The 25,946-nt window shown below is 40.3% G+C and overlaps 2 protein-coding genes across 5 annotated transcripts in view; one reads left to right on the top strand and one right to left on the bottom strand.

Annotated features, from left to right (window-relative positions):
- The window catches only part of PRMT8 (protein arginine methyltransferase 8), a 57,768-nt gene extending 46,728 nt beyond the window's left edge, over window positions 1-11,040 (bottom strand). The window contains exons 1-2 of one of the 4 annotated variants that reach the window (XM_079333404.1): window positions 10,419-11,040; window positions 9,326-9,469 (exon numbers count right to left, since the gene is read on the bottom strand). In XM_079333404.1, coding sequence (XP_079189530.1) covers window positions 9,326-9,400 — 75 coding nt within the window. In that variant the 5' untranslated portion in view covers window positions 9,401-9,469; window positions 10,419-11,040. Of the gene's footprint in view, window positions 1-9,325; window positions 10,042-10,418 lie in introns of those variants that run through there. The other 3 variants (XM_079333405.1, XM_079333403.1, XM_079333402.1) reach the window with 3 other exon arrangements.
- Window positions 10,912-25,946, top strand: part of LOC306816960 (trypsin-like) — a 58,059-nt gene continuing 43,024 nt past the window's right edge. Inside the window, exon 1 of the mRNA XM_079333441.1 lies at window positions 10,912-11,046. The gene's annotated coding sequence lies outside the window, so the exon portion shown is untranslated. The remainder of the gene's footprint in view (window positions 11,047-25,946) is intronic.

Raw genomic sequence — 25,946 nt, 5'->3', positions numbered from 1 at the left:
CTGATTCAGGTTTGCTAAGGGTTTACTGTGTTTTACCAAAGCAAATGAAACTGAAAGGGTAATAATGGCTATTTATTAATACTCAACAATAGGCAAGCAACTGCAGAACATCCCTTGCTTCTAGTAAATTTGGCCAATCCTAATTATGTTTAAAACACTGTGTCTCCTAAGAAGACAACAATATTGTGATGTGCTTAACTCTCTCTCACTTTATTTTCTCCTGAAACAGCTGTTCCAGATGCACACTTACACAAGATGCAAACTGAGGGTAAGAAGCAGTGCTACTTTTTAGATCTACCTCTATTTCTAGGGAAAATATGAAACTACTGACCAAAATACTGGAGCAAAACATGCCAGATATACAGCTGGACTCAGTCACAAGGCATTTCTGCAAAACACACTTTACTGACACTACTTGGCCATGTGCATTAATCAGTTAGTCTTCTGCTAAGTTCTTTCATTTAGGAAAATATTCTTCCTTTCCATTCTCACAACAATTTCTGCACAGTCTTTAGTTAAAAAGAGGCCAGCAATAATAATACAATGGTCATGGGCCTGAAAAGATGACGTGTAAGAAGAGATTGCCCTTTGCTGAACTTGATTTGTGAAAGAGGAGACTAAAGGACAATCTAAGACCAACCTGCAAGTATCTGAATAATACTTGCCAAGAACATGGAAGAGAATTCTACTAAATAGCAGCAGATGAGATAACTAGGTGAAAAGGTCACAACCTGCAATTACTGAGGTTCAGATAAGACAATAAGAAAAACTTGTCTTCTGAGAGGTCTGTGCAGCACTGGAAGAGGTCACCCAGACAGGCACTGGAATCTCTGTGCTTGGAGATTTTCAAGACTTGGCCAGAGACAACAATGGCCAACATGATCTAATCTACACTTGGTGTGAGGTTGCATGAGATGGTCTAGAGAAGTTTGTTCAAATCAGCACATCTGTGTTTCTGCCACACCACTGTGATCCCTATTTATATAGGACTCAGAGGTGTTACTCCTGATATATCCTAAAGTAAATAATATTAGAGTAAAATAGCAAAGTACAAATCCTGTACTTCAAACAGGTTAATGCCGAATATGGGGGATGATCATGAGATATATACTTCAAATAGAAGTAGTTCAGAATGAGTTACAGGAAGGGTGAATTACTTCCCTATTTGTGACTAAGGAAAAGAGTATCAGTAGCTGGTCTTTCCCCCAAGCTGGGGTCAAATTTCACAATGGGTTGAAGAATAGCACAAGGACACAACTTGTGCTAGAAAGTGAAATAGATGGCAACATCTCCACACTTCCTATCCAAATGAGAAATTAAGGTCCAAAGCAGAAACAAGTTTGAACTGGTGGATTGTTGCTGGAAGGCCCTGACTTGGTCACACATCATTCTGTGCTCTGAGACCAGGTCTAAGCCTTCCTGGTCCTATTGGAAGCAATGAAACATAAAAGTCTGGCAAAAAAGGGACAAGAAGGACAGGAGAACTGTGAGGCCACACATGACCCCAGCTCTTTGTGGCCACTGAGGGAACATTTCAAAACTACTCCTTGGAGACCAGGACACATTACTGCTTCCCAGCCAGCAGAAGTGTACTTGCATCATACTGGCACGAGAGACAGAAGTGCTACTTGTTCTTTTAAACAGGGCTCAGGGGAGGAACTGTGCAGATGCCTCAGGTAGGCTTGGTGCCTTGGGACAGGACAAGGAGAGCACTAGGAACTGAAATGTGTGGTCCAAACCAAGGAGAATGCTGATGGGAAGCTGGCCAGCTGCACTGTGATAAAGAGTTTGGCACCAGGAAAAGCTGAGGAGGACAGTGGTATAAAACAATGTCATAGAAAATCCCCACCTCCATGCCCCTCTTCCAGGATGGGTCCCCCCTACTCAAAAAAAAAAAAAAAAAAAAAAAAAAAAAAAAAAAAAAAAAAAAAAAAAAGAAGAAAAAAAGAAAATCTTAAGAAATTAAGAGATTAAGTAACTCTTTCTGTGAGCAGTGGTTAGAAAAAAAGGCAATGCCTCTTTTTAAAAAATAATTCACTCTGTGAGGAAAGGACCCAGGTACAGTTCTGAATACACACAAACTTCCAAAAGCATGTACTGCAGGACAGAATATTTTAACTGAGGGATAATGATATTTTCTTCGCCGTCTTTATTGTTTCTCTGTCAAAAATTTCAGCTTAACAATTTGTTCTCACCTTAATATCCTTTCAAATGTTCTATTACTAAGATATTCACTTCATTTTGGAAAGAAAAACATTGAGATTTTATTTATGATCACCTAGCATTTCACACTCAAAATACAAAGGAAAATTATCTTTAATTTCTGCACTTAACAGAATTTTTAGAAAAGCGAACTTGGCAGTGCTTGCTTCTGAAAATGAGTCTGCTTTATTTCCAATTCTGGTCTTTAAATTTCTGAATTGTTGATGCAATAAAATGAAGATAAAGAGATTTTCTATTCTAGATTTTAAAATAAGTTTCCATTTTTATAATTATGGAGATCACGGAAAAGACAGATTTTTCATGCCTTTTTAAAATTTTTCAGTACTGGGACTTAACAAATCTAGCTTGTAAGAAATATGTAAAGCTATAATCCTTGACCTTACTGTACCTCTTAAATAATAGAATCATAGAATCACTCACAGAATTGTAGAGTCATAACATCATAGAATAAGCTGAGTTGGAAAGGACTTATCAGGATCATCGAGTCCAGCTCCTGGCCCTGCTCAGGACCTTCCCCAAAAATCACACCCTGTGCCTGAGAGTGTTGTTCACACACTTCTTGAACTCTGTCAGGCTTGATGCTGTGACCATCTCCCTGGGGAGCCTGTTCCAGTGCACAACCACCCTTTGGGTAGAAAACTTTTCCTGATATCCAGTGTAAGCCTTTCCTGACTCAGCTTAACACTGTTCCTTCAAGTCCTGCCACTGATCACAACAGTGAAGAGATCAGTACCTGCCCCTCCATAAGTTTAATCTCAGTTTAAAAGTGAGATAGTAAGAATGAAGCAGTGCCCATCCTCGCTGTGAGGTGACTCAGCTCCCATGCAAGACCCTGAAAGAAATAACATGTCAAAAGACTTCATGAAGCCAGCCAGGACCTGTACAAAGACACAGAAAAGAGCCAGGTAGGCTGTGATTAATCAACAGTTGCTCCATTCTGATATGGGGAAGACTCTTGTGGCCATCAGCTCAGCCACTTACTGGGTAATCTCCTCTTCACTTCCTTGAGGTGAGAGCTTTTTGTTTGTTAATTACTCCAAAAGAAAAAAGAAAAATATGGAAAGGACACATTTTATCCAAAATTTCTAGATCAAAATAAATATGGAATTTGTGATCAGGGCAGCAAGTAACAGGATTCTCTGTGGAGTCAGAGGTAGGAGCAAAAAGTTTCAACATTTACCCCTTTCAGCCCTTCATTATCTCACCTGTCAAGGAACTGAACTTTGTTGCAAACTCAGAAAGGCTGGGGCAAAATCCTATGAAAATAATAGGTTCAATGCTTTTTTACCATAAAGTATTTCTCTGCTCCACTTTTACCAGTGGGGGCAGGAGCCTTCATCTTTCACAATCAGGCTGAGGATGGAGCTCTGGAAGGTATGTGAATCAGTCTTGCTAAGTTCACTTTTTGCATGGATGTAGAAGATGTAGATAAGTTACAAAACCTGTAACCAACAGAATATCTTGTGCTCTTCTGTGAAGAATTTTGGTGCTTTTCACAAACTGAGGTTGGGAAAAAAGTGTCATTAAAGCCTGCTCACTAGCATGGGAGTCCTCTTTTGGCACTGGCACAAGGACACAATGTGATTTGGCCCGTGATGTCAAAATATGAACCATACCCTTTCTAAAAATCCCAGTCTTCTTGACACAAAAATATTACTGAAACAACCCCATGGTGGCAGAGGATGAGCCACACTAAGATATCTCAATCTTGAAACTCTGCTTTGAGTGATAGCTGTTACTTCTTACTTAAGCATAAGTGTTTCTTCATCCTATGTCTATTACTAATGCCAACTAAAATCTATTTCTTCAATGGGGCCAAAATATCATGGTCAATACCTTAAACTTTTAGTATTAAATTTGAGAAAGGAGTGGAATGCATTTAGCTCTACCTTCAGCTGAGCTAAATCAATGCTCTGCACAGCTGAAGATGGCTCAGAGCCAGATTTCTCCTCCCCCACTCCTGAATTGGCTAGAAACCAAAAAGAGCCCCTATGACTCTGTTAGAACTACCTTGTACTAGTCTAATAGCACCAGCAACTCCATTCTAGTAGGAACATTGCAAAGCATCAAAATGTGTTGGAGGTGGAATATTCCCTGCTTTAACTCAGAGATGCCTCTATGGCCCTTGGGAATTTGGCTACACCCACAGCAGAGCCCTGACATCATGGGTCAGCTTTCTGACTGCCTTGGCAGCAGCAGGAAACCTCTGGATCCTGAGCCAGTGCTCTGGTCTCTGCAGCTCACCTACACTACCTCCACACACCCACAACTTTTCCTGTCAAAAGTTATGTGACACAGGCATGTGGCCACTCAGTAAGGCTGAAATTTGTGTTGCAAACTGCCTTCTCAGCTGGCTCTGTAACACCAGGCCAGACCTCTTGTGACTTCCAAGATGTACACATACAGCACTGCCATTGCTCTTCTCATTAATGTTCATTCATATATGCTGTTCTAAGAAATTTAGTAACACCAGATAAGAAATTTCTACATCACCTTTCACTAATGAACCACAGAATTCAACAGAATGAATGGAAAAGCTTAGAGGGATTGAATTCTATCTGCAAGATCACCCAGCACAATAACCAGGAGCAAAACTTCGGTTTACAGAGTAAATTCAGTCCAATTTTCTTTGTTACATACACTCCTGTTCTGCTTCTGTTAATTTCTACTTTGGTAACTTATTAAGGAGAAATCCCTCTTCCTACTCATAAATCACAAATAGAAGCTCATACTGTAATATCTTTTTTTCTCCCTCAGTAGTGGTGACTGGATTTCGTGCAGATAGAACACTTTAACCTCCCCACTTCTGACAACAGAATAGTCAGTTACCCTTGCTGACCTGGACCACATAATCCTGGATCAGTTTTATTCATCTGTTTAGGGAAATACATCTATTAGAAATGTTACCCCAAATCTAACCACAGCCCAAGGTTTGCATAACAGGGCATTCAGGGAGGATTCTATTATGCTGCCAAAAATAAACTGATCTCGCTATTCTTAGCAATGAGACAGGAAACTGTGAAGCCTTCAGCACAAGAATTGCTTTTTATAAAGTTACTGAGCAATTAGATTGTACAAAACCAGATCCGTTTCAGGTTCTAGGATTGTTTCAGTCAGACACTAGCCTGTCACAGGTATCTTTTGGATGTGCACATAAACCCTGGCACTTTGTGCCACTGCAGCACTTTGTGGTTATTGCACCCTCTCAGTACTTAAGTGGGGGGTGGCCTATAAAAAAGATGGGAACTTTGTAGCAGGACCTGTTGTGATAGGACAAGGCATAATGGTTTTAAACTAATAGAGGGTCGGTTTAGATTAGACTTATATATAGACAAGATAAAAGGAAGAATTTTTATACAATGAGGATGGTGAAACACTGGCACTGGTTGCCCAGAGAGCTGATTAACACCCCATCCATGAAAACATCAATGTCAGGTTGGATGGGGCTCTGAGCAACCTGGTCAAGTTGAAGATACTCTTCCCATAGCAAGGTGGAGGCAGTAGGTGACCTGAAATTTCCTTCCAACTTAAATTATTCTGTGATTTTATGACTGTACTCCCTTCACCTGACACAGGTTCACAAGTTACAGTCAGGCACACTTTTTGTGAAATCACACTTCTTTCAGAGTTTTTTCTCCATCACTGTTAATCAGGTCTATTATTGATAAGGATTCCAAATAATACATTTAAAAGAAAAAATCCCAGTACCCAAAATCTACAGCCTATCAGGACCATGAATTTTGCAGAGGGTTTGTGCACATGTTCTACAAAGAACAGTTTCTCTTTTACTTTGTTTTCTGTCAGAGTGTCTTTAATTATTTGCAGAGAACACAATTCTGCATCTGTTATTTATGCAAACAGTCTTGTTTTATTTAGATAAGCCTCCTTTCGTGACTAAAGATACAGAGGTTCATTTTTGTATCTTGAGGAGAGATTCTACAGCTTTTGTTCCAGCGGAACATCTCTTAGAATTCATGTGATGGTCATGGGCAATAAAGGTTTTCTGCATCTTTTTTCCTTGTGTGCTGCAGACATGGATCTGAAACCATTCTGGCAAGTTTCCTAGTGGGACCCCATGGCATTTACTGAGGGTCTAAATAGAAAAATATTAGGATTTTTTTTCCCTGACTTTTATTTTTATACCAAACATAGTGTATTCTCAGGGTACTATAAACACATACATCAAAACACTGGAGCTACATAAACTCTGGCAGACAGACTGGCATCAGGCTATTATCAGTGAAATAAACTGCAAAACCGTTCTGATGGTTCTGGTATTCTGATCCAAGACCCAGCAGAACCTGTGGCAACACCTGGACTCACTTGACCACGTTTTGTATCATACATAAGGCTGCAGGGATACCAGTGATGTAAATGTCTGTGCAGTTGGAACCATGGGAGCACACTTCTCTGAGTTTCCTAGTAACACAGGGTGTCTTCCTTGACTGGAAAATAATGCTAGTGAGCAATTGCTTTTCTATTTGTATTTTTGCTTGAGGAAACAGTGAGTGTTGTCTTATTGTAGCTTTGTTTTTTCCTTGTCTCTGTCTGTTGCCTTAATTTCTTTTAGTTCTTTAAGCTGAAGAGGTAGCAGCTGTAGGCAACAGAGGGTAGTCAAGGGAATAAAAAGTTTCTCATGCAGTGTCAATATTTCTTGACTTCATGTATTTTTTTATACTGCCCTACAACTGAAAGAGTACACTTGCCATATTTGACCAAAACTTTGGTAAATGCTCTCAGTTGTGGTAGATTTAACGAAAGAACCTGACAACATAAAAAATATACTATGAAGCTATAACAAAAGTAATTGGGTTAAATCAATCTAAGCAAGAGCCAGGAGGTCTTTGGAATAATTTAGTAATAGGGTATTCTGAACAGTTGTTAAATGTTCTTATTCTTCATCCCTCATTATGGTGGAGTTTGTTTATATTGTGCCTATATATCACTGTGGCATCAAAATTGTTTAGAAACTTAATATCAAGTACTGAGAATTATTAGTACACCCTTAACTTCAAACAAAGCAAATTTATTCTAATTCCTAATTTTCTCTGACACTGTGGTAAGTCCAAGAGTAATATATTTTGTCCTGCATTCCTTCTGTCACACAGAATTGTTAACTTCAGGAAAAAGTTAGAGAAATACAGGTTTGAAGGTCAAACTGGTATCATATGACTTTGCTAAATATAGATGCTTGACGAGTAAAAGAGCTTCACAGGTCTTGGCATATTTTGCTGGGTGCTCTTTCACCTCTGCACATATGGAGACAGACAACTTCTCTCAGACCATATCAGAAATAAGAACATTAATAAAATAGAAAATATCTAGGTAGTGGTTACAAATGTATCCCTTCTGATTTTCTGAAGGTAGAAGCAGAGCAGGATATGCCTAATCTGCATTATTTTCACTCTCATTTCACAAGTCTGTCACTGATGGATATTCTGAGGAGACAAAGTACAGCATTTTAATATCCTAACTGGTACTCAGCATTGGAATGAATTTGTTTTTGTTAAAAAAATCCTTCTCCATAAAATAACATTGCAGTGTGTGCAGCATTGCACAAGCAAGAAAACACGAGCAAATCACAAAAATGTGCTAAGAGTGATTGAAAGAGATGAGGAATCTTTAAAGAGCTCTTTTAACCTATTTTCCCTGTCTAAAAACAATTTCCACGGAAAAAAATGGCTTTGAAAGGAACTGTCTGTGCTTGTGCATTTCTCATTGCAATCCTGTCCTGGGATCCTGGGATCTATAATGCAATATGTGCTGTCAGGACTATGACAGTTTACAGATGTGCAGCCAGACTTCTTGCTATTTATAGATGCCTCTTCTGCAAACAGCACTCTATGGGGTTGTAGTACAGAAGCAGGCATGTTCTTTGATTTAGTGCTTACATCATATTCATTTAAGAAATTCTGGCTCTTCACCTGGCGTGACAAAGGAGGCATATTTGTGAAGGTCAAGTAGAGAGAACACTATCGTGAAGAGAAATGTGGATGGAATTCATGAGCGAGCAGGACACCTACTGGGAGGACTAACAGAAAGGAGGAGAGATTTGGCAGAGATGTGGAAATAATAAAGAATGGAATAGTCATGTGTTCACAGTAGGTTTTGTTCTTTATTCCCTCCGTGGGGTAACTGGGGAGAAGGTTCAGCGCCGCCCCTGCAAGGGCAAAGCTGTGAAGTTGCCTGGGGTGCAGTGTCCATGGGGTCTGTACATGGCTGTGCTGCATCTTGCTTAAGCATGTGTTAAGTGTTCAGTCAAAGTGCTAGGCACGGTCTATTAATAGAAACAGCGAGTTTGGCACACGCTCGCACTTTCGCCTGTCTCCTTCTCACATGCTCCCAGAGATGCTGGGACTGCATCCTGCATCCTTCTGCTTTTCCAGACCTGAGACTTCACACACTGCTGTATCCCTTGAGAAGTCTCAGTGAGGTCAAGACAGCCCCAGACAAGTAAACAGGGGCTGCTCAACCCCAATGTTGAGGAAGCAGAAGGTAACGGGTGGGGGAGCGGCGGAGGGGGGTGGATTTCTTGCAGAAAACCTGAGAGCTCGCAGGGCACCCTCCTGGCCTGAAGGCAGTGCAAAGCTATTTTCGGCACTGCCCAGGCCAGCCGGACAGCCCCTCCTCGGGCAGCTCCGCTCTGGTAATACCCAGGATGCTGCAGAGGCACGGATGCTCCCAAAGTGCCCCCAAACGCTCCTGCCAAGGCTGCCGGCGGCAAGCACGGGGAGCTGGCCAAGGTGCTGCCGCAAGAGACGGTCTGTCCCTTTCGCAGAGCGTGTCCAGCACCCGAATTCCCGCCGCCCTCCCCGCGCCCGCAGCCCCGACACCCCGCGGAGCCGCCCAACTTCCCGGGAAGCGGCGGCCCCGGGCAGCCCCAGCCCTGGAGGGCTCGGCGCCGGGACAACTCTCTGCCTAGGGGAACGGAGGGACCCGGGGGGGAGCGGGGGGGCACATGCCGGATTCCATAGCAGCACGGCAGGCAGGAGCTGGCCGGAGGGGCCGGGAAAGTTGTTCTGCACTTGCCGCTGCTCCCGGCGAGGGATTGCGCCCGGGGAGGGGGGAGCGCGGCGCCGGCTCCGCTCGCATCCTCACTCACCTCGGTGCTGTCGGCAGCGTTCTCCGCCATTTTCCTCCTTAGGAGCAGGCAGCGGGAGGAGTGTTTCATTCCCATAAGAGCTAGCCAAGGGGTTGGGGCTTCGGGGCTGGTGTTTTGGTTTGTGTTTTCAAAGATCTCCAAACACTGGTGTGCGCCAAAGGACAGGGAGATAAAAAAAAAAAAAAAAATACGGAAAACAGCAATAAATCAGTCAGCTTTGTCCTTTCTGCGCCGTCCACAGGAATGTTTGTCTCCTCTTAGCATCGGGAGCTCCTCAGGCACTTTCAAGTCCTCCTCTTTCTCCCCTCTCCTCCACCTCCAGCGAGTTCTTGGGGTGGGCAGAGAGGCGGCACACACTCTTCAGGTTAAACTAAAAGGCTGTCGGGCTATGAGTCCTCCCCTTCAGAGAAAGCAGTCAGGCTAAACAGGAGAGAAGCACCAGCTAAACTGAACTTGGGCGTGCAGTGACCAGCTGGGCATCTTTGTGTCCTGTGGCTACTCTTCCAGAGGCAGAGGGAGCCAGAGACAAAGCAACAGGACAAGGAAATCATAGCCCTTTATTTTCCTTCTTTGGGCTTCTTTCTTTCTCTCTATGTCCCAGGACACTTCCTTTAAAGACGCTCACAGAATTTGCCACCCTCTTTCTATGAATGTCTTCTGAAATAGAAATCCCTTCTTCTCCTTCTCCTCCTCCTCCTTCTCCCTCCCTCCTCCCCCCCTCTCCCCTTCCCTCTCCTCTTCCCTTCCTTCTCTTCTCCCTTTCCCCCTCCCTACCCCTTCTGCTCTTGGGCAGAGCTTGGTGCCCCTCACTGGGAATTGCATTCACGTGTCTTTCGTAGGAAAAAAAAAAAAATAATTTCAGGCTCCCCCCACCCGTCGCCTACACCCTCTCACACACAAGCACGCATTCACACGTACGCACACACACGATGTCTCCCTCTCACACAGACGTGCACAATTTTTTTTCTCTTTCCCATCCCTCCTCTTCTTTTGAATCAGCAACACTTTTCTTTGCAAGGACTCTCGGCAAGGCTCTTAGAGAGCAACCGAAGAAGTCTGCTCCAGCTTCTTTCCTCCGAGTTAAGTAGCAAACCTGCTTTCTTAATATATCTTCTCGTGTGTGTGCTCCCAGCTCCTGTTTTACTTGGAGTTTTTCAGGGGGATCCACACTCCGCCAGAGAGCCGTGAACTGTAGGAATAGAGTCCCGATCCGGCTGCAGCTCCTGCTGAAAAGGGGGGAGGAGGAGCTGGGGGGAGGAGAGGGGAAGAGGCGGAGGGAGAGGTCTTGCTGGGGAGGGAAGAGAAGAGGCTAAAGGTGATTTGAACTATGTTTTTAGCCTTTTCCTAATGACATCTTCCTCTGTAGGAGTGCATCGCCACCTTCCCCACACGTTTATTTTGCTTTCACTCCTCCGGGCGCTCTCTAGTTCTGAGTTGTCAGCTGGGAGGATTGGGTTTGCCTCGCTCGTGTTGCTGTGGGTAAGGGCGGGAGAGGGGGCGTATTACATAATTAATCCTTCCAACTTCACTTTCCGCAGCTCCATCTCCAGCCCACTGTTCTCACGTTTCTGTTTTGTTTTTATACGGAGGAGGTGAGAAAATAATGCTGGTGTGTGGGTGTGTGTTGCTCGAAGGATTTCAAGGACCAGAACAGGATTGCTGCTCTCTGAACGGCTGGAAATTATTTCCTCTGGGGGTGCCAATGGAGACCTGAAGAAGAGGTTTGAAAGATTACTTTTGTTGCATATTTTAAGGACATAGCCAGCTCAGCTGCTTCATCAGCAACAGATTTTGATAGATTTGGGGTTTTGGATTTTTCGTCCCTTGCAGCCTATTTTAATATCTTTCAATTAGAGTTTATCCTCAGCTGACTTCTGGAATACCGACATACCATGAAGTACTGCCAAAAAACAGGAGGTCCCTGGGCACACAGGAGGCAGAAATATTCCTGGGGGTGGGGAAATGGAAATAGAGAGCGTGAATTAGAGAGTAGAGAGCAAAATTATTCTCCTGCCCCATGGGGATGAGGAGGTGGGGCCAAGAAAATTAAATAGTCGAATTTCTCCTTTTTACTTGAATGACCCTCACAAATTCTCGCTCAGAAACAGATCAGTAGGTATACATTAGTTTTCAGGAATTTGTAATAAGTCACACAGTAATAAGTAAGAAACCTAGGCAAGCAGAAGGTGTGTGGTGTGCTGAAATGTGAAATGGCAATGAGACTATGCCACGTAGGTAGAATGGTACCATATGAGGCAGCTTCAGGATACAAGAATATGTTTTAGACACACATTCCATACAGACTTAAGCTGGACGTCTGTAAGACACTTTGCAGAGCCATTTGATAACTCAGTCTTTCACAAGCTTCTGATTTCCCCCTATTCCTTTCATCTCACATTTATTTTGACACCTCAAGTTCTTTCATTAACTCCACATCACTGCTAATTTTTTCAGCAATCATCCACACCTCCTTTGTTTATATAGTGGAATTTAATTTCACACCTTCTAGGTATGAGGCTTAAGTAATGACAGAGGTGGAAGCAGGTCATGTCCCCTTTTCTTTGTGGCATTTATAGAACTTTTGAAGGTCTTAAAATGCTTAAAATATTAAAACCTCTATAGTCATTGCCAAGTATTCCAAAGCTACTCTCATAATCTTGGGCTGTGGACCTCTTTCTCACCAAGTACTTCAATTTCTAGGTGAAGGGGTAAGAGAAAAAATAATCTGCAGATAAAAATGTAATGTCTGCAGTCTTTATCACAATGTTTTTCTCTGCTATGGTGTGAATATCTGGTGGTGAGTGAGTGCATGAAGTTTTAGTCAGCATGCATTTGGACTAACCTGCATGATTTTGGTGTGTCTTTTCTATTTTCAGGTGATAAACACAGCTAAACTTAGCCTAATTAAACATTTTAAAATAAACCAGTGTTCTATACAGAGAAAAAAGAATTAGATTAAAAAAAAAAAAAAAAACAACTACTCCAGAACGTATTTTCCAGTTTTCTCTGACAGCTGGGTTTGTATTTCTGGTACAGCTCAATCACTCTTTAGTCAGCTAAATGAGGCATCAGATTTTCAAAAGCACTCGGCAACTAGCAAAGTTGGCAGGCAAAGATTTAATATATCCTTCCCTCCTATGCTTCAGATACTGCATGACTTACCCTGGCACCTATTCTTGTCCTCCTCCACCTCTTTGTCAACACAGATGATACCTGACTGCTCATCCTTGAACATGGTGCTGATGTTTTACTGGTACTGGAAAAGCCTCCCAGTCTCTTAGTTTCCAGCATAAGGATGAATGCTTTGGTCCTGAGTTCCTTTGGAAATCTGCCAGATGGTTGGTGTCTTCACTCCATTTATGTTCTATATGTGATTGAGGAAACTGCTTTGAAAACATTCACACAGTTTTCTTTAATCTGCTTCATTGCAAAGGGAAAATGATTGGTCCTACTGGAACCTTTTTTTTTTTTTTTTTTTTTTTTTTTTTTTTTTTTTTTTTTTTTTTTTTTTTTTTTTTTTTTAAATCAAGTAGAAGTTATTCCTTGTAACAATTTTTAAGAGATTCAGACCAGTTTGTTTACATACACAGATGTCTGTGAGCACACATAGACACTTGGTCAGTCTTTCAGTTTGAATATGAGGCTCAGTGCAAGTTCCTGTTGATACTGAAATTCACAGCAGCACTGAACTTGAAGAATGTGAGCTTTCATACTGTTTAGGGAACAAATTCTACTCCCATCATGTGACTACAAATCCTGTTGACATCACCCATTACCCAAGGGTGATAATTGGTTATTGGAACTGTCTTGGGAACATATTTCTGAACCCCTGTTTTGTTAGATCTTGAGAAAAAGAAAACTGTCATGAAGAAAATGTCATGGTAGTAGAAGTGCATTTGCAGCAAAGCCAGGAGGTGTCAAATCCTTCTTCTGAGTTTAAATATATCATGTGTAAGTACATGTGAAGGTCACCAACTATTAGGAATTGAGTAGAGTGGTGCTGAAGGGAAAGTGGCAAGGGAAGCATTTATTACTTCAGAATTCCAATAATAGCAGCTGTGGTTGAGGCTGCTGTGCTACTTGCTGAGTATAGCAATACCACTGTGCTGGTGCTCAGAAGATTCAGATTTATTGCCAGCTTTGTCATTAGCTTGGATGAAACCCAGATGTCTACATTTGAGGTGGGGTAACCCTGTGCATGGGTGCAGACTGAGAAATTGCACAGCAGTCCTGCTGCAGAGCACACGGGGGTGATGGGGTGGAGGTGCAGCTAGGTTGGATATGACTCATCACGCTCTCTCTGCATGAGAGGCAAACTCCATAATTTATCTACATTAAGTGGAAAGTGGCCAGTGAAGTGAGGGAAGTATGAATCTCTCTTTCTCTCTCTCTCTCTCTCTCTCTCTCTACTTGGCACTGGTGAAACTACATCACTGATTCTGTGTCCAGAGCTGGGTCCTCTGGTTCTGGGAGGAGACTGATACATTGCAAATAGCTCAATGAAAGACTGCCACAGGGGTGTCTTAGGACACTAAGCTCTGAGGAAAACTCTGCTTGTTGGGCAGCCAGTAATGTCTTATGATAAGTTTTAAGGATTGTAACTAAGATGACCTAAACTCCAGTTGGTACAGTCAGATCATTTGAAAACAGGCAACAACTGCATATTGCAGCTTTGGAAGTTCAGATTCAGTATTAGCCAATTCTTGGACTATAAATCCACTTTCTATTTGGATAGCACAATATTGTAGCAAAAATCTATTCCTATTCCAGTATCTCCCCAAATTTAGTTCTCTTATTAATTTTGTTTGTTATCTAATTTGTTATTGGAAGAATCCTTCTGTAGCATCACTTTGTATTGTTTTTTATTGCTCAGGAAGTCACTTACTCTATCTCAAAAGATACCTTTGGCAATCTTTCCAGTCTCTTCATGTTCTTTTATTCCTACTGTGCCTTTCAAGTTTGCCAGTCCTTCAGATATTACTCTTATACCTGAAACTTTCCCATGTTTATTCTAAAGAATTTGAAGTCAATTTCAATTCACACTGCAGATTTAAAAACCTCATTTTATTTATGCTGTTTCTTTCTTGTCCTTTAATTTTCCTTATTTACTTTCCCACACTCCATGTATCATCTTCTTATCCTTCTTCATGAGCACTACATGTTCCAGCCTTTTCCTGGGAATCATTGCAGATCTCCACATTGATGTTAGGTTTGAGGAGGAAGGGTCCATGAGAAGCTAAGCTGATCTGAGAAATCCACTACTGCAGGCCAAGAATAGATGTCCAGGGCTCAGATCATTCAGTGCTAAATTATAGACACCTTCTCACAAATGAACCCTTAGCAATACTGACAGATAATGGAACACCCACAAACTATCTCAGCAAGATATTTTAATTATTTTTTCTAAATTGCAGACTTCATTTTATTTAAAAGCAGAAGCTCTATTTTGCAGTTGCAAACCTGAAAACTTAATCTAAACTGAAACAAAATGTTCCTTCATTTTTTTTTTCTTCCACTGAGAGTGCCAAACTCTAAATAAATTGTAACTGGGTCAATTGGAAGAAAGTTTTATCCTGACAACTTCTATAAAGGTCACCAAAGTGGGTCTCCAGTCTTCTGTGGATTGGAAGAGCCAAGCTGGTTTTTGAGAATTGTGATTACTACAATGGCAGAGATAAAAGGGTATATAGTGTGGTATGTTTGTTATACACTGACCTTGTTCAGTTCCCACCTATTCAAGCATTTACAAATCATGTAGTCAGAACAGACAGCAAAATACTTCTGAAGTTTGATGTCAAAATTATCTTAAAGTTATGAGGTGCCTAAAATTTTTGTTATGCAAAACTTTTCCCCCAGGTAAGAAAAACATGGGTATATTGCAGTGAGTTCACTGAAAGAGTCACAGCAATTATTAAGTAACTGAGGAACTGTCTTATATGAAGATAGGCTCAGAGTGCTTGATGTGGGAGGGGGTAAAAAGAGATGAAGCCAGACTCCACTCAGTGGTAGTCAGGCTCAGAGTGCTTGATGTGGGAGGGGGTAAAAAGAGATGAAGCCAGACTCCACTCAGTGGTAGTCAGCAAAAGGAGAAGAGGAAATGAACATAAATTGAAATAAAGGACATGGAAGCATTAAAAACTAATACTTTTTATATTGTGAAGGTGTTCAAAGATGTTTTGTAGTTTCCTTCCTTAGATGTGTTAAAAACCTGTCTACAAATGGCCCCAACTATAGCTGACAGTCCTTTGAGTGGGGGCTGGACTAGATGATTTCCTGACGTCTTTTCTAACTTCAGTGATCATGTCATTTTGTGTGAATGTGGAAGAGCCATGAAAATCACTTAGAGGGCTCTGCCAGGCCTGGCAAAGGGGCATCTGTCTTTTTACTTTCTCTTCTGCAATATTTCTGAAGCCTTGAAAAGATTATGTATGTATAATCTCATACTGTGGTGATTTGATATGTGCAGCCAATACTTTCACAGGAAAAATATGCTGAGAGAAGTGACAGACTGTTGCTTGTATTCTATTCCAAAGTTCTCACAGGAGAGAGAAGGTGTATAATGTTGTTTGAAGAACTAAACCTCATTTATAATGCCATCTCCCATAAGACATCAGTGGGGGCAGAATATTGTACCCAGGCACACAGCTTATCAGAAAGAAAGTGAAGTAATACTCTCAGAGTCATTAACTCACTGGAAAGAAATGCAAATCACTAGAATCCGTCCTATCTTGTAACTTCTCTTGTGTGATAGCTTTAAGAAACTTTCTTTTCTGAAAAGACTCTGCCTTCTGCCTTATACAGTTTGCTGGAATCTGAGATAGAATTTCTACACTTACAGACCCATTTATTCTTTCATCTGCTCTGCCTTTCTCTCCTGATGGATTATAGCATGATTAGCAAGTCTGAGATGAAGACCAAATATGTGAAAATGTCACTATTCATTCAAACAAGTGGTTTTCTTGCTTTCGAAATATCAAATCTTAATTGTTGCTTTGCTTCTTAGGGTACAGTCTGTGCCTAAATGTTTGAATTGCTATGTCACATGAGGTTAGAGGAATTTAACTAGTCCACAGATGAAGCTGCAATATTTGAAATTACACCTCTCTGTTATTTCTTTGCCCAATAGCTGGCATTTTGTCATCTTGGTTTCTGTTTTTCAGAAAATGGATGAGGCATTTATTTGCCTCCTTCAGTGATACACATAATGCTTTGGGAGCACTCCTGTAAAGCATTTTAACTGGAAGATCTATGAATATAACTTAGATGGCTCTGTCAGGTCTGGCAAATAGCTGTCTGTCTTCTTGCTTTCTCTTCTATAACTGTAACTGTCTTGAACAGTGAGGCATTCTGCTACGTTTCTCACGTTTCCCTGTTTTCCCAATTTTCTTCATGTTCAGCTGTCACTGTTGACAAGCAACCAACGGTAACTATGGCAGTGGGCTGGCATTTTTTTCTCCCCAGTTTGGTATTTTCCTTCCTCTTCCAATAAGGAAAATTGCCAAATCCTGTTGCCTCCCACTGAAATATGAAAAATAAGGAAGTGTGATCAGTACTGTGTATTTCATGAGCTGAGAACAATGTAGCTCTTTTTCCAGAACTGTCTATAACTTGGCAAAAGTGAGGTCATAGCTCTTCAGAATGCTGCTAGATGCAGTTCCCCAATAAATTAAATATAATCAGGCTTTGGCCAGGTTATAGCATGGAGTCAGCACTCCGAGGTGCCTAAGATGACGATTTTTCTGGCTGGAAACAGAGCTCAGCCTCCTGGATTATTGATCTGGTAGTAGATCTTGGCACCTGGACTGGCTGTGGACTTGGGCAGAATCTGGAGACTCTGTTAATTCATATGTAATTGCTGCCAGGGAGAAGATCAACTTATTTATACTAAACTCTCCATAATACAGATATAATTGTGTGACCTAGGTGCTAATGTTGTCCCTCTTTTCTCTTTCTTCAAACTACATAAAATAGAAGGGGTATATTAAAGGAGCCAATATTGAGAATTACATGAACTTTATATGTGATGTATTTGTATTTTCATTCAGGAGAAAAGGTAATTCTTAAGTATTATATAATGATTTTGCTTGGGGTGTTCAGAAACCTGCTTGATATAATAAAAAGCCTCTGGAAGCATTTGGCATAATTAATCAAGTTAGAGAAATCAGTATAGCAGAGTTCACAGTTTGGGTGAAAGCTTGCTTCTGAGAACATACTTTTAAAGGCAAGGTGAAGGAAAGACTTCTCTTTCTTAACGAAAGACTTTTTCACACCAGTTATTTTTGTTGCAGATGTGGTCTAGAGAAGCCCATCAATCTTCAAATCCCATTGTTCCAGGTATTGCCCTTCAGATCCTGCTTTGGTAGTTGTCCATGAAATAACAGAGAGCAAAGCATTATTTCCCTGACTCTTGCTTTAGAGTTTTGCTACAGAGCTCAAGTGAATTACATGAAACATAAAACAGATTCCAGGAGGTCTGGGCCAGAGCCAGTTTTCAGGTCTATCTCAGTAGCTGATGGGATCTTTTTGTCCATAAACCATAAAACTGGCTTTCTGGGAAAAAAATTGAAATTAAATTCAAGCTGCTCGATCAGAACAGTCCATAATTAAAAATGGAGGATATAGAAAAAAGGAATTATGCAGAATTAGAACTCTTCTTGTGACTAAGCTAATTCCTGTGATCCATTCCTTTTTGTTGGGAACACTACCTTCTTCAGTGTGGAAACTGCAGTAATAGAATAAATGGGTTTAACAAGAAGGGTACTCCACTGCAAGTCCAAATGAAAATATGCTGATCTTTACTGCAGTGTTGGAGCCTGCAAGAGGTTTGAAAAAATATGTAATTTCTTAATGACAGAAAAAATAAAAGAAAGTGGCACATTCTCTATCTTGCACCTAATATGTTCTGGAAATACATAAAAATTATGATTTATAGGTAGTAAATCCATGTGTGTACAGCTTATAAAGCATTACCAGCTTGGTGAGGAGGAAAAGGGAAATTACAGCAATCTAAACCACTGAAGATTTAAATTATAAGCAAATGTAAGGCATGTTTTTAAAATGGCATATGAAAGGTCACATTCATTTTGTAGGAGTGTGAGTTCAGGATGAATTGGAGCTGTTCTGTCTATTTTGATGCCAGGATAAACAAAAAAACCCAACACCAACTACCTTAAGCTACAATGAATCCTATAATCATTCCTGCAAATTATGGTGAAATAGGAGCATAAACCTTGAAGAATATTTTAGTGAGAAAGCATACTGAAGTTTCTAATGCCTAAGTTAGAAATACACACATGGTTAGAAGCATTAGATTTTCATCTTTTCTTTATCCTAAAATATTAGATGATTTTATTTTCAGGTTTTGTGATACATTATATTAATATTAAAGTTAATTTATAATATTACTCTGCATTTTGAGGTATGGGCGATCAACTGGCTGTACATGCCTTGCGTTGTATATGTTTAGAGACAATATAAAAGTCTCCCAAACTGCAAAGTATTATTTAAAGCTCTTCTTCTATGTGACACAAGAATGGGATAGACCACCCATATTATTTCAGGGAGTGATTTTGGACATAGGTATTACAATAATATTTGTAATATTATTGTATCATATTGCAGTGATATTTAGAATATCATTACAAGCACACATAGACTTAAAATTAAAACTATACTAATAATTTAATGCACTGCAAACCAAAATGTTTCATTATCCAGTACAATCTTAAAATTTACAGTAACAAAGGACAAGAAGTCCTCAAATTGTGGTTTGCAAGGGGAAGAGAACTAAAGAGACTGAAGATATGGTCAAGTCCGGAGCATTGTCAAATACAGTAGCCTAATCATGGTTACTCCATAGGAATGACCATATTTAATATATTTTTATATTTGATATTTTAAAAAATTATTTTGTCTGAGTGATTATTTCGCCTCTCTGCTGCATTTAATAGTTATTTTATCTTCGGTACAAATATAGTAGTGAAAGATTCAAAACTTCTCACATCTGAAAATACCCCAAAAGAAAAGCATTCATAAATTCCCCTTGTGTCAACAATTATGGATTTTAAGTTTTAATTGTGAGATTGGACTTTGCATTTGACCTATAATTTTGGACTATCACAGAGTCCTTTGAAAACCATGACATATAATTGAACTAATCAGGATATTCCAGCATGGCTTGTACTGTGCTCTCAATCCTAGTCATCCTACCTCTGACCCATGTGCACTCACTGGAATTTAAAATATGATTGTTAAAGACTAAGAGTTCTGTATATGAAGTGATGATGATCAGGATAGCAGAAGCACTGACTGTTGCCAAGAAATGCATTGCTGATGGATGAATTTAGAAAAACAATCTAGTTTTCTCATTTAAAACTGAAACTTCTCACACTGATCTCTTGGGTTTCTAAGCACTGCCATGCCAGCAATTCCCTAACTGGTATATAACACCCAGATACACTAATTTGTGACAAGTTTCAGTCAGTGTAGCTGTGTATCCTGGCTGTGCCAATGTGCATGCTCAGCACAATCACTAATTCCCTGGGTTTGGGCTGAGGGACTCTACAGGCTGATCCTGCTGGCTGGGACAACTCATTTGAGATAATGGACTGACATGACATGAGGGGCCCAAACCAGCTCCTAGCTGCCTTCACAACAAAGTGACAAACCATTGCAGAAGCTCTCCAAGAGAGAATTTCAGCTGCTCCTGGGGGTTTTCTCAGACAGTTCCTGCTGTTTATGAGCTGATTGGTGGCACCCTTGTCTCAGAGATGCTCCCAGGTAATTGATGCTGCAGAATTGGCCAAACTGCATATGGATACTTGTAACTAGTCTTTAGAACCATTCCTATAGTTACAGAAATGCTCAAACATAACACTTGAGACATCTAGACTAGGTTTTCACATAAGACTGTTTGCCAGTTGTATTGTAAAGATTCAGCAGAGAAGAAATTCAGTGAGTCTCATTGGATTCAACTGAAGAAGCTTTTACAAAGACACTTGCAACAGAGACTTACAGGGTCACTGTTCAGATACCAGTTGACCTACCTGTTTGGGAGATTTGATTTCCTATGTGAATATTATCTTACACCAAAAATGAATTTTTTTTTAACAAACAGTATCTCTTATGATTGTCTGTGCATCTGTTCTCACATACATCACCTCTGATGGAACCTTGAGAGGGGGAATTGACAGAGGAGGGAACGTGGAGCACTGAAACCCCATGAGAAACAGGACTTTGTCTCAAAAGCAAACATCCTTGTGGAGAGATAAATTCCTACTGAGCTGACATGACTAGAATAATTTGATTGGTGTTGGAGGCCCAGAATTTGACCTTTGATATGCTGCTGTGGAGTTGTTAGGGATATAACTTTTACTAGTTAAATTGTAATTAGACAGGTGTTATGAAAACACATGTAAGTGGCAAAAATACCAGAACTTAACTATTAATATTTGCCTGGCAACCTGCAACACCTCAGAGCAGTCCATCAATAATAATGTTAAAAGTCCAGAATTTGATCATCCACCTCTGTCTGAAGAGGAGAACTTCACCTTCTGGAAAGCCTAACTCTGGATCCACTCCAGGGATACCAGGGACTGTGCTCATGTGGCCAGAAGCTTCTCTTAACAGCCTACTCCTCCAGGACGCTGACAGCCAGCTGCTGTTCTTGTCAGCAAGGAAAGGGGAAATAGAAATAACCATGGCTCTGCAATGTAGTGATTTATGCATCAATATCCACTCTTTCACAAGGGCAATAAGCACCCAAACTCCTTCATGTGGGTGCAATGATTGCACAATAATTAAGGAATGCTTTATTCTGTCCTGATGTAAAGTGCAGAAGAATCCCATGCTCTGTATTCTGGAGAAAGTGACAAGTTGTGCTTTTCTGTTTTGTTTTTTGCAAAATATGCAGAATTTTTGGAGCAGCTCTGTATACTGACTTTTTTGGGAAGGTCTGTTTTCTGGAAAGATAAGAAATTACTTCCATTGAGACTCCAACATCACAAGGATCAATTTGAAAGTGCATGTCAGAATGGAACAGTGGCACAAGGAGTTATTAGAGGAACACAGTTTTAATCCCAGATCACAGAACTAGAAATTTCCTGAAGCTGGTAGTTAAAGAAGTAATTGTCCTCTAATGAGCATTTATGTGTACCAGGGTATGAAATTATTTGGTGAGTTTGAGATGCAGCTCAAGACAGCAATTTTCTCAACAGCAAGATCTGTTGCCCATTGTTGGTTTTTTTTTTGTTTGTTTGTTTTTTGTTTGCAAACCCACTTGTCTGTGTGGATGCAAGTCGATCCAGAGCACAGCACTGATTAAAATTACAAACCAAGATTATTTTAGGGAGTATGACATTGTTCTTTTGGAGAGTTTACTTTTATTCCATTTCAATTACTAAACTAATTAATTGTATAGCTGAAAAAAGAGCTGAGCTTTAGTGCAATACTGAGGCTGTTGGAGGGTAAACCCAATGAGAAAGGGACAGAAATTTTGCCTTTAGTGCTAAAAAAAACATGATTAAAGACATAGCTTCAGTCCTGTGTCTGTGGTGGGTATAGTGATTCATTAATGCCTGTATCAGCAATTTTGGTATCAGAGACAAATATAGGCCCCTCCAATCTGTGGTCTGACTCCAGCTGCTGCTCTCAGGGTTTCATACTAGTGAGGCTAATGGCCTGCCACAGGAGAGGGTGTCCATTTCAGAGGAGTCATGCGTGGACAAGGACCTTTGAAGGACTGCTGGCTCTCCCTGTAGTGAACACCCTTTACACTCCATGAAGGCTTTGGTGGTCCTAGCTCTGATGTCACTGCTAGTCTACACTTACTCTCACAAGCAGCACCTGTTTTACTTACAACTATTCCTTTATTACTAATTGTAATCACTTAGTGGACTGCAGCCTGCAATATTTTGAAGGGATAATCAAGAGATGTAATGATGTCCTGATCAAGAGATCAAGATCATGCCTTACCCCTGGGGATAGGATAGGCTGAAGAGCCCTGGAGGATAACAGGGCCCTCTGATGGAGCTCAAGGCAGAGCATCCTGGATGGGAGCAGGACACCCCTGCAGCCCAGCAGACCCAGGGGCAGGACAGCCAGGGGGAGAAGGCACCAGAGCACTATGCTGGTCCCAAATGTCAGCCTTGAGGGCAGAGGGGCACCCTGGGTCTCAGAGGCAAGGTGCCCTGAGGGGCACCAGAGCACCATGCCAAGCTTCCCTGGCCAGGAGGCACTCTGATGCCCATTTCAGAGCAAAATATAAACCAAATCAGTGAAATACAACATTCTGAGGGGAGCAGGGCATCACTCCAGCCCTCCTGGTCCCACGGGTGGGAGCTGATCTTAAAGCTCAGCTGAGTTTGTTCAAAGTTACATGAAGGGCAGTTTGGGAGGCTGACAGAGCAAAAGTCTTCTCAGTTGGGGTACATGATACAACAGGGACCAAGAGGCTGCAAATGGCTTGGGAATTCCCAAACACTTGGGGAAAGCAGTTTTTATCTTAGAGGAAATGAAGCACTCATTGAGTAGGGCAGCCAGAAGATGTCTCTCAGAGAGCCTGGGTGATCTCCCTGTCTGAGCACTTCCAAGATTCATCTCACAGGCTGTTGGCAACAGTCCCACTCCAATAATGAAATTTGGATGGAGACCTCTGAGGTTCATTCCATTCACTGCCTCTCTGGTTCTATAATTCTTGAATCATTAGCTGCTGTTTAAGTGCTTCTATATTTCACTGATTCTTCTTGTTATATAACATTTATTATTAGTTGCTTTGAGCTTAACATTTTCTTACTTTGCATCACAAATTCTTGACAGAAGAATACTAGTCCACTGAGCTTAGTGTGGAATGAAAAAATCATATTTGGTAAGCAGTGGTATAGCCAATTATTGTTTATGAAACAGAAATAAACAGAAAAACAAGGGGAAATAATTTTTGAAGTGTGTATGTGAGTGAATTTCTAAATGCCGTTGAGTATTAGGAAGATCTGGGCTACAAAATAACCACTATTTACACATTTTAACATCAGGGCCTGGTGATGTTTAATTTATGTGCCTAAGCTTTCTTCTTGGACTGAGTGCTCTGAACCAAGGCTTTAAAAAACAGTTTAAGGATTATGGACTTTATCTTATCTCACCCTATTATAAATTTAACAGGTTTGTAAGTGAGACAGTAATGGGCATCAGATCCACTGATCATGAGGCCAATTTAATAAATCACCTTGTTCTTATTGTCCACATACAGTAAATTGAGAAATGTGGATTAAAATAAAAGTATGGACACTGTACTGAGACATCTCTTTCAAACTGTTCTGGTCATCTAAGAAATTATTATAGCATATTGTGGAGAGTAGCTACTAAAATATGGCTAATAGAGCAAGATATCCCAATATGATTTTAAATTGTATTTTATCCACTTTGATTTCTTGACACAAAACATTTCAAAATTTGTTTTTTTGTTATAGAAGGTTCCAGAAGATGTCAAGGTTTTTAAGTGAAAAGAGTAATCAGTTCCTATGACAGAATAAAAAGTCTGCCAATTTCGCTACTTTAAATTTAGGAGTTTTCTTTTGCCAGGTTGCAGTTTATATTCCATATTGATATTTTTGAACTTGGGATTTGCATTTTCTTAACTAGACACTCTCTGCTGCTAACGTATGTTAAATAATGTCAGTGTATATTTACCCCAAGAAATAATACCAGACCCCTAAAACTGAATTCCCAGAAATGATGACAACTCAGTGTGCACCTCAACAAGAGAACACCACATTCCCAAAAGCAATGAAAAATGAACTCTGCTCATCGTGCCACGTGCACTGCAAAGTAGAGCTGTGTCATGGCAAATCTTATTATATATATTATCATATTATTTAATTGTATTACTATGATATTTTTCTTGATTCAGTCCAAGCCAGTAGGATATGGTTTTATTGCCAAATTTTGATGCAGACCCAATTTCAGTCTCTTCAGCCCTGCCTCTTCTCTTTAAGACCTGCTAGGTATTTTCTACTGAATGTCAGCCTCTGCTGCCTTCCTTTCTCCAGGCTGCCCTTGTTCCACACAAAAACTCTACCACCTGTAGTTTCTGTTCCAAAGGTAAATGAATGTGGATAGGCTGACCTTGAACAGAAATTGAAGATGAATTACTTCAGAGAAAAACAAATCTCAATTTAGAGTCAATTTTAAATAAAAAAGAGATACATGCAGCAATCCTAGTTAAACACGAAGGGCCTGATTCTCAGATCCATTGAGCTAAAGATCCAAAGTACAGGTCAGACAGAACCAGAATTTTTCAAAGACAGCCCTCCTGAGGAAATGCTATCATTGCAACTAATAAGAGGTGGGGCTACAAAAGCCTTCCACTGGAGGATGGTGACATGCTTATTCTGTTTCAGGATCACCCATTGTAATGCAGTATTTTAAACACTGACTGCTGGTTGCATGAGGCCTTTTGCTTCATAGGCAAGATGAGGAAATCTCTAGGTATCTTAAAAGTTATAAATTAGTATTTCTTTATTATTTTGATTTTTTTTTTGGTATTTTTGATGTATATGCGGCTTATAAATCCCAATAAATGTTTTATCTATTTATAAGGGTAATATTCAAATTTATGCTAGAGAATGCAGACTAATTGATGCTGTCAGACATTGTATATCTCTGTTTTGCTGATATGAGATGGTTTAGTTCTGGGAAGCTTTTCCTTTTGGATAAGTTCCTTTTTCCTAGGAAACTTCAATGTGTTTGAAGAAAAGATCTAAAAATAAACTTAAGACTTGTTTACTCTTGGAAAAATTATAGATACTTCTGTCCCTTCTCCTTTTTAATGGTTTTTCAGTCAAGCGAGGCATATTTATATCCTTCTTCACATATTTTTTGCCCATAAATTAATCCCTCCTAACAGACCCATCAGAATTTTTTTCCCTTTCTTTTCCTTTAAACTCATCCTTTATGGGATTATCTGTCTCTAAGGACAAGTCTAGAACTGCCCAGAGGACAATTTTGTCAGCTTCTGGGAAAGAGAGACTACTGCTGTGTGTTATCAAAGTGCAATACCCACAGGCATTTTCACTGGCATATTGCTTTAAAAAAATTGCCTCACCTCTAATTCTTCACTGCAATATTCCCAAATTTATTAAACATTTTTTTCTGAATATTTCCTACCTATCACACATTTGCTTCCAAACTAAGGTTTTTTTGAAACCTATTTCTTATAGTTCTAACAACTGTAATTCACTTTAAAATCTTCTGATTTTATCAGTATCTCGCAGCACCTCATAAAGCAGATTTACTTTTAAATTTGACCAAATCCATTGACCCCTTTCATACAAACATAGTCAAGGATAATGAAGAATATAATCACAGTAATGAAAACAAAGTCACTCTGAGACTCCCTTAGTGATCCTTATCATCTTTGCTTTCAGAGCTTCTTATGTTTCCTTCCCACACTATTACAGTTCTTCCTTTCTATAATCTCCATCTGAATGGAGATTTGCTTCTTAAATAAGAAGAGTGCAGAAGAATCTACCTCAAAAGGAAAATACAGACATGGCAGAGAAAAATTCTAGAGTCTTAAGGGTTCTACACACTACTGCTAATAATAAAGCTGTGGCAACTAATGCTCGTC

This window comes from Erithacus rubecula, assembly GCF_903797595.1.
Source record: "Erithacus rubecula genome assembly, chromosome: 1".
In the NCBI taxonomy this organism is placed as follows: domain Eukaryota; kingdom Metazoa; phylum Chordata; class Aves; order Passeriformes; family Muscicapidae; genus Erithacus; species Erithacus rubecula.
This window is presented reverse-complemented; position numbering and strand designations above follow the sequence as displayed.